At 39.3% G+C, this 9,803-nt stretch overlaps 1 protein-coding gene across 1 annotated transcript in view; it reads right to left on the bottom strand.

Moving 5' to 3' along the window:
• ATP8A2 (ATPase phospholipid transporting 8A2) overlaps positions 1-9,803 on the bottom strand; it is a 108,175-nt gene that overhangs the window by 93,217 nt on the left and 5,155 nt on the right. Inside the window, exon 4 of the mRNA XM_031552093.1 lies at positions 6,427-6,599. Coding sequence (XP_031407953.1) covers positions 6,427-6,599 — 173 coding nt within the window. The remainder of the gene's footprint in view (positions 1-6,426; positions 6,600-9,803) is intronic.

Genomic DNA, 9,803 nt, shown 5'->3' with positions numbered 1-9,803 from the left:
ACCACCAATAAAACTGTTTCCAAACAAGAAAGTCAGTGGCTTTTAGCTGTATTCATGCCTTTCCTCCAAGTTTTTCAAAATCATGCTGATAGTGAACCTGCTTGCAAGGATGCTAGCAAGGTTACAGGCATAGGAAGTTTGGGTGAATGTAGCAGAGTGTTTCAGGAACAAATGATTCATTCATAACCATACTTACGACCAGAGAAATCATTCAACTGGTCATCCCATACGAAAACAAATCAAACTCTTAGTCAAGTACTTGATATGAATCAAAACACAGAAGTTCCAAAACTAATACAAATATATTCTACCACTACTTTTCATGAATAACACAAAAAGGCAAGCATTTTGCCAAATTGTGACTACTGCTGGAAAATAAAGAGCAGCTCAACTTACAGATTACTTTGTCTGAATTAATTCCTCATCTCGAACACCAAAAATAAAGGGGGGCGAGGGGAAGTATTCTTAACATAGACACGGTTGTAACAATGGTATAGAATTAAGCAAAGGAAATGCTTGGCCATATAGCAGGAATTTGATGAACAAGAACGAACAGAAGCCAGGACATTCAGCAGAAGCTCACCGTGCCTCTCAGAGGGCAAGATAATTCCCCAAACTCACGAGCAAGACCAGCCTCCTCCTGAAGCTTGGCCATACTGGCTTTCCAACACAGATATGGTGGCATTTTGCAAGTTTGCAAAGCTCTTGCAAAGCAGCCAATAAGTTTTCAAGAAAAGTCATAATTAAGTCCTGAGATTTCTTTACACATGCCTAGATATATACTGGACATTTTAGACAATCATTTCTAATTATCTGTGAGGCGTGTTTATTCTGGAGTGCAGAGAGCACAACATCATGGTGCAACCTCAAACCTTCTTCCCACTTCCATTACCTGTAAAAATTAAAGCTGCCAGAATGGTTTTTCCCTCATGGTTTTCAAAGCTATGAGATGAATGCCATGCTGTCATGAGTTGTCAGAAATAGAACAAGAGAACAAGCATTGATAATTCAGTAGGTGAGAGATGAGGGAAAACATCAGATGTATATACAGGAAAATGCAATACATCCATAATTTTCTTTGGGACCAATTAATGTTAGAAACAGTTTGCATATTTCTAATCAAAACTGCGTTATAATTTTCTGCCACAAGAATAGGGCTCTTTTCTAATGCAAGTCAACAAGACAGTTTTTTGATTTAATAAATACATACATTCTGAATTACAGCACAGAATAATCACTTTGTCAGGTACTAACCCCAGCAACAATGAGACTTATGGGCATAAATATTTAAGAGGTATTCCAGATGTTCATTTTGTGAGCTATATTATTGATGTCTCCTCAGAACGAGGATGGAAGACTAGAAGCATGCAACCTCTGGCCTTACAACTCACATGCTGAGACAACTTCTCTTGTCTCCTCATCTGTCTTCTCATTACCTAGCTGACAAAGTGACATTAACAATTAGCAACAGGTACTCTTCACAGGCTGCTTTTTTCTTCCCCTGTCATCTGCTTTCTGTTCATTAAAACCTCCTCCCTTTCAGCACTCTAATAGACGTGCTTTAACCAAAGGGCATACTCATTTTGGAATATTTACCATCTTTTCTCAGAGCAGTGTTACTGGGCTCATGTCCTCTCCCCACCCTGAACACTCATGTGCGTACTTCTGCTTGAAACAGCAAAAAAAGTGAAAACAATCAGGTGGTCAGAGAGGGTTATTTTCTTTAAAGAACATGCATTTTCTCACTTTGTTTACTTTATCCCTTGGCTTTTAATTACCATCACTACAGCTTCACTATTTCTCAAGGTACAGAAAACAAGAGTTTACGCTACATATCCTGACAAGGTTGGTCGGTGAGGCTAGGCGACCAACAACTATCTAAGCTAAAAGCCAGCAAAATCATGCTGTAGTAATCACAAAAGAGCAAATGGCACTGTGGAAACAGCAGATAATGCACAGAAATCACTGTTGTTCTATTTCCTCAATTCCTCTTTATACTGTAATGCCATTTCATGGGTCTCTGCAGAACAGGACACCAGTTAATTGCAAGGCTGAAGAGCTGACAGATTATATAGCTACTGAAACATTTATTTCTGTTCCTCTTGAGGTTAACTGTTTGTAAGAGCCAAAACCCAAAATCAAGATATTGCGACTTATGTATATCAGTGTGATGAAGTCACGATAGCTTCACAATTCCTCACAGCTACACTAATTTCCATCAGTCCAACAAGAAAAGCAGAAACAGGTAAGTACGGGATTTAAGGGCTGGTGGCATTCTAGTACAAATGGCTCTTATGCAACAAATGCAGGAAAAGAAAAGGGTAGTCAAACTAACTTTATTCTCTTTAAGAAGAAAATACTTCACTATATTTCAGTGAAGAGATATGACAGCACAACAGAACTGTCCTGTATAGGCAAGTTCTCAAAACCTGCAATGAAACAGCTTAATAAATTTTTGACTGGCTTCTGCTGTTGTATCATTTCGAATGGATTTGTGAGGTGAGTGATTACAATCCCTACAATTCCACAGCATGCCAGCTGATGTTCCTCATTTGTGAATAAAGAAGTTCAGAACAGTAGATTTTAAATCAGACATGAGGTGGAGCTCTTGGTTTCATTTGCCACACCTACCCAAGCCCTCTTCAAATGAGGCCATTGCTCAGTGCTGAAAAAGGCTGCAGGGTCTAGGTGCAAAAGCTCAGTTCAACATTTTTGGTCTGTAGAAATATATGTTGAAAAGCAGTGGCACAGGCTGCCCAGAGAGATGATGGATGCCCCTTCCTTGGAGACACTCAAGGTCAGGCTGGACAGGGCTCTGAGCACCTGATGGAGCTGTAGGTGTCCCTGTTCAGTGCAGAGGAGTTGGAGCAGATGACCTTTAAAGGTCCTCCCCAACTTAAATGATTCTACAATAAAATTAATACACTGCTTAAACAGCAGCCCAGTGCCACTACTTCAAGATGTATTGCAGAGGTGGCCAGCAATACAACCAACACAAGAAACACCCTAAGGGAGCCCAATGAGAGATGTTGTCCCAGCCTTGTGCCACCCATCTTTCTGGAGATCTTTGTTTCATTCAAGAAACACTGATGATTTTAAATCATGGCAGGCTCTTCAGTAAGGAGTTAATTATGCTGTAGTCACATGAAAGCTGCATCTTTCTTTTTTTGCGTTCATATTCAAACACAAAGAGTGATCTGCTGTACAAACTAACCTTCTCTAAGAGGCACAAACACTAGATAAGTGATAAAATATCCTTTTGTTACCAAAAAGAAACACCCTCATTTAACCATTTAACACATTTTGCTACTCGCATAAAAAAATTAAAACACTTTTTAGGAACATGTGAACTCCATAGACAGATGAGCAACAGCTCAGGTCTCACAAATGAAGTCTGGAATTGAACTGCTTCCCAAGCAACATTTATTTTTACTGAGCAGTAACTTTTGCTCGCTTTGGACCAGTTGCATACCAATATCCCAGTCAGTATAAAGGAAGATAAGATCTGTCAGTCTCTGGAAGAACTTTCAACAAACAAGGCTTTTTCTTAAAGAACTGTTTGGTTTGATTTTTCAAGCTTCACCACTCTCCCAAGGGGTATATTTTCCTCCTGTGCCAGTGGTCTGTTAAGAGACTATGCAACAGTGGAAGACTTAACCCCAGCAGAAGATACCATCTCTCCCTCTAAATGCAAAATGGGGCCAGGCTTACTACAGTTTCATTTTCAGAGATTACTCCTGAGAATCAAGTTCAACTACAGTTTATGCCTAAAGCCCAGCAAATGAACATACAGTATATATTAAGTATATTAAAAAAAAAAAATCCTTGAATGGCAAATGCAGCTGAAACACCCAGAGGGAATGAAAAATCTTATAGTAAGTTTATGAAATATTAAGTCCCACAAATTTATGCTATGTTGAGAATAGCAACACCACTCCTCCTAAAGTGCCCAAAACATCATACCACCAAGTTTAAAGACCCAGATCCCCCTCTCAATTAACATTTTTGTTTGAAGACTAACTCTGTTTAATTTGAAATTTCCTCTTGCTGTGCCAATTACATTTTAAAACTTTTTCCTGTTGAAGTTTAAATGCACTGTCTTATTTTACACACAAAGTACTATTAAAGCAGCCCAGAGTAGAAAAAAATGTTTTCCTCTTTCAGTATCAAGCACCTGGCAAGTAAATGAAAAAGTTTCCTGTAAAGACTTAAAGGCTATTAAAGGCATTCCTTTTTTTCCCTGGGGATTCAAAACCCTGTTATTTTTATTCCTCTTTTTAAGCCTAAGAAATTACATCATCTTTTCCCTTTGATTTACACTTTACAGTATGGTTTTCCTGCATTGTTCCTCAATTTTCTAATTCATTAGTAATTAAAACTGCTGTTGGCTTGGTTATGAAAAAGTAAAAGAAAAAAAAATGTTATGCCTAACATTACATTTCTGTTTTACAAACAGATTATATATATTTATATATATAAAATGAACTACAAATTTTAAAAATTGCAGTAAAATTGCAGTCTATTATTTTTTTCAACTACATAGATCCTTGACAGAGCTCACTGAATCCCTAAGGAATAAACTAACAATCTGCTTCAGAATGATCTGTACCAAAGCATACAGATAGATGATGAGAATAACGACTTTGGTTGTCAATCTCCTTCCCTAGAAAACAGCATTAGTGGACAGCATGGCTTCCATTTACTTCCTGAGCAGTTGATGCTTTGTAAGCCCAAGGGAACTGATCACAAAGGCAGTAACACAGACCTACACAGACTAGTTCTGTGTACAAGCACATACTTCCATGGCGGGTAAGAGTGGCATAAGAACTGTATGGTGGATTCAATAATTCCACTGTTATCTTGGATTCCAAAAAGAACTGGACCTGTTGTATTCAAGAGACAATTACTGCAATTATATAAGCTCCACCTTGTAAACCACACATTTATTCAGTCCTGTGAAACAGTTGCAAAAATGAGACTCATCAATACCTCATGCGATGCTCCCTTGAAAAAGTAATCAAACAGCAAGAGCTAAAAAACTGTTAAAAGGGACTGAGCTGGAATTAAAAGTCATTATAGTTGGCAACCATTCAGAAGAGAGCTTTGGAGAAGGGCTAAGAACATTGACTGGAGAAAACAAAAAAGATCCCATACAACAACATTTTCATGCAGTCACAGAATCATAGGATAAGCACAGCTTGAAATCATCTTATTCACTTGCCCTTCTTAAGCACGATCTGGTATAATAGGTTGTTCAGGAATGCATCTTGGTGAGTTTTCCATGTCTAACATCAGAGACTCCATAACCTCTCCAGGAAACTCATTCCTTTGTTTGACACTCATACAGTAAAATACTGTATTCCTGTATTCAGCTAAAATTTCAGATGTTATACTTTTTTTTCTTGCCTCCTGTCTTGTCACTAGGCACTGTTACAAAAGAGCCTGTCCACCTCATCTTCATTCCCTCCCAAGAGATGTTTATACCAATTGACAAGATAACCCCTAAGACTTCTCATCTCTAGCCTGAACAGTTCCAGTCCTCACAGCCTCTCCTCATATAAAAGATGTTCCAGTCATTCAATCCACTCAGTCATCTTTGAGGTCTTATATCAGCCTGTCTCTGGTAAATCCATTTTGTTCTTGTACTGGGGTTCCAGAACTGGAAGCAGCACTCCAGATGTATCCTCATTAGTGCTGAGTAGAACAGAAGCACCACCTCCTCAACCTGCTGACAATGCTTTCTGCTACCACTCAGGATCCTGCTAGCCTTTTTCTGCTGCTGGGGTACATTGTTTGCTCGTGGTCAGTTTGTCCCCATCAGGATCCCAACATCTTTGACAGAACTGCTGTCTAGGCTGACAGTCACCTACACTTATTGGAGCATGATCTCCTTTCAAAGTTCAAAATAACACAACCTTCCTGCTACACAAGTATAAAGTCTTCTTGCTTCAGGCTCCTATTTCACTTTTTCTGCAGCAGTGATGACATGGGATTGGCAGTATGGCTTCAACTACAAACAGTCAAATTTTTGTGATCTGTTGGAATAAGTGGTGCAGCTGATTGAATTCTCATCACAAAGGTGTACAGGGCTGCTGCACCACAGAGGATCCTGTAGAAGGCCAGGAAGAATTCAAATCTTCAACCCTGTTGGCCTGTTGGTCAGTCTTACGAATGCTTTCACAGAGCTGGCTGCAATATACGAGTAATACTTCTCCATAGCTCTCCTTTGCTTCTCCCACCACGGCCCCAGCTTCTCAACAGTTCCACAGCAGAGAAATCAATTACTTTATCAAGTGGCTCATGACCACAGCTTACTTCTTGAATAGTATACTCTAAGTATGAAAGGAAAGCTAACGTACAAGGTGAAATTTCATAAAGCTTCGTGCCCATTCTGTTACTGTTAAAATAAATTCCAGAATTTCTTACCTGCAACAAATGACTGCTTTACAGGAGAGTGCCAAGTCCAGAAAGCTCTGCCTGACTTCAAATGAAAGGGCATACTTCAGTGTATGGCCATCAATAATCAGAGCAATATCATTTTCCTTGCCCAAGGAGTCCCCCAGACTGTTACAATGGTGAGTCAAAGAAGCTCTTGTTGCCTGAAGTATAAAACAGAAATAAATGCTTTATGTTTATATGCAAATGCATCCAAACTGTAACAAGGCATATCTGGACTATGCAATAGTGGGCAGTATGTTTGTATCCAAGCTAGCACTGAAGAAAACAGCATTTTAACAGGACCTCACATAGAGACATTAGGTTGGGTCACACAACAATCAGGCTGATGAGGAATACACGCCCCTATACTGAAATGTGCAGACTCTGTCATCTTCATTACACATGCCTGAGTGATGTATGAGCCCGCAGCAGTTGTGGTACATCCTCTTAAACTTCAGGGCAGGTAAAACCCAGTGCCTCTCATGTCTTTCAACACCATCCCAAGTATTAATACTTGTTCACTCTTCTCTACCCCAAACAGATGCTGCTGAGAAAAATCATGTGTTCACTATCACCCCAAATACCTCAGCCAGTCCTACTGCAATGAAATTCATGCTGAAAGCAGTCAGTTCTCTTCCTATGCAGGTTAGCTTAACTACCTGGTCTAGCAGAGTTAACAACTACTGCTAAGTAGTTCAAGAAGTTTCTCATCATCTGAAGTGTGCATACACTTTTTGAAAGAGAAGGCCTTGACTCCTGGCACATGGGATAGCAGAACATGAAATGCAAAGGCTTGAATAGCCAGCAAACTCAACACTGCTTTCTAGACGATAAGTGATCACTAATTGCTGGACTATAATTTTTCAGTTTTTCCTCTTGTTGGAAAAAAGAAAAATAATAATCATCATTAGCATATGCAAAAATAATAGTTTTGTTTGAACAAGTCCTCACTTCATTTCTTATGTTTTCTCCACTCAAACCAACCAGAAAGAAAATGCACTCCTGCTCATCTTAAAATTATGCAGCTTTGAATGACTATGCTAAACCAAGTTTTACACATTCTTTGCTTTTGATATTCAAAAGTACCCTATTTGTGGTCTTTCAGTGTTAGCCTAAAGACAGTACCTTTTGTTTTTCTTTCCGTAAGAAGAAAAGCCACCAGAATAGAGTTATAACTCTCAGACATGAAAATAAAATATTTATGGATAATTGCAATCCACTCATCATTTTATAAATCCAGATTTCTGCAAGGATGGTGAAGCTACAAACAGTTGCCATGTGTTGTATTATCTTTTAATAGACAGATATAAAAAAAAACAAAACAAACAAACAAAAAAAAACCCTGATGTATTTAAACTAGTTCCTCTGGATTATACATCTACTGGTCCTGAGGAGCACCGATTACCTCAACTAAGGTCTGTACTCAGTGATTTCTTCAGTATCTGCACATGAAGGGAACAGTGGAGAATAAACAGCACAAAAAGAAAATCTTCCCAGCACCGTAAGTTCTTATTTCTTGATTTAAGCCTTTGCGTGCTGTGTCTGTGCACTACATCACCAAAACATCATTCAGTTTCTGTGAAAGTAGCGATGGGAAACTATGTGGATCATCCTGTTACTCCCACTATAGAAAGCTAGATGGCTATTTTATGAGGGGTGCTAAGTATAAGAATGTCAACGTAGCAGATGCATGTCTGGCTTCTACCAAGATTTTCTGTAGGATCTGCACATTCTAGAGTCGCTAGCCAAAAAAGACAACTAACAGGTATATATCTTGAGTTGTCCAAAACATCTCACAGAAACCCTTCATGCTTGGTGTTCATCTTCCAATTGAGAAGTACTATCCCATACATAGCGTATAGCACAGCAACATTTTCCAACTCAAATACTGAAGTACTGAGAAAAGCTGCATATTTGACTAATTGAAATAGCCACAGTGTTTTAAGCTCACACGAAGATCATCTGTTACATTCAGATCTGATATTTTAGGATGGGATACATGTTTTTCAAGAGAACCCACTAAGTAAATGTTACAGGGCTGTTTCCCACACTTTACCTCGCTCCTCGCACTTGTGCAGAGCTCTGTATCCTCCTAAATATGTTTTCCCTGAGGTGTCATCATCTCACTGCTGAGCCCAGCTGTGTCCTGTGGTGGCTGTTATGGAGTGGGCTAGAAGCAGCTGTGCCCAGCACATCCATCACAGCCCCTACTCCCTCCCCACAGAGGCCACCCAACTCCTTGCCACATACCCCCAAAAGCCAGCAGACCAGACTTGACTAACCCAAACTTTCTCATGTTTGCTAGAGGCCAAGAGCCAATAAAATGACGGCTGCTCAGATGTCACCCAGCGTATCGGTGCTTCCAAGCCTTTCAACAGCTAGAGTTACCTGAGCAGGCCTCATTGTTTTGGTTTCTTCTCACTTCCTCCTACTCCCATTCTGGTGACACAGTTTTACAAGGTTCTAATAGCAATATTCATGCTATCTAGGAGTACTGTGATCGCAGACATCAGTGACCACAAGCTTTCCAACTGCAGCTTTACCACACTAGCAGCAGGATCAGCCCAAGCTACCTGGGGCTCTAATCACCCCCACTAATGTTCTTCAGAAACAATCAGCAATAAAAGTGTTCCCATTCTGTTGATTACAGTATTTTAAAAGGATTTATGCTACAGGATTATGTCAATGATCTTGAAATGTCTGTATTTGTAAGGTCATGGTAAAGGATTTTTTCCTTTGTTTTTCTACTCCCTGCTCAAATAAGAACGGCTTTCTTTTAGACAGGAAAATACACCAGAGATCCAAGTGAAATTATTTAATCACTTAATTTTAAAAGTGTTTTTCGTGCATAACACTGAGTGAACTTGGTCTGACTTCTTCCAAGGCACAACAACAGCAATGCACTGAGCAGAAAGATTGAGCGCACTGTGGTGCTTAGAGGCTACATATTTTTTTACTTGTCTTGAATAATCCTTTCCATGAAAAACTATGTAAATATATAAAGAAAAATTCTGAACTACATTACAAACTTGATGACAATTTTGTACTTCCAAGCCAATGTTAAATTCAAGTGTCATATAAAGCTAAAGTTTGTCTACCTCAGCTACAAACAAATAAAGACAGTGAAACAATACAAACAAAAATAGCTACAGTCAATCAAACCTGAGGCTCAACATCATGGTGGTGGCCAAAGTGGAAAAAAAACAAAAGTACGGAAAGCAAATCCCAGCACTCTCCAAAACATCTTCCTGGTCGGTCCCCAGCAGCTGGCAGCTCAGGCATCTCCTGAGCCACAAGCAATGCCTGTTCCAAAGCAGCCCTTAATCCTGAATTACCATTCAGAACCATTAGGAAATTTAAAAAAA

The sequence above is a fragment of the Meleagris gallopavo genome, chromosome 1, assembly GCF_000146605.3.
Source record: "Meleagris gallopavo isolate NT-WF06-2002-E0010 breed Aviagen turkey brand Nicholas breeding stock chromosome 1, Turkey_5.1, whole genome shotgun sequence".
Classification (NCBI taxonomy): domain Eukaryota; kingdom Metazoa; phylum Chordata; class Aves; order Galliformes; family Phasianidae; genus Meleagris; species Meleagris gallopavo.
The sequence above is the reverse complement of the archived record's forward strand: the minus strand, read 5'-3'. Positions and strand labels throughout refer to the sequence as shown.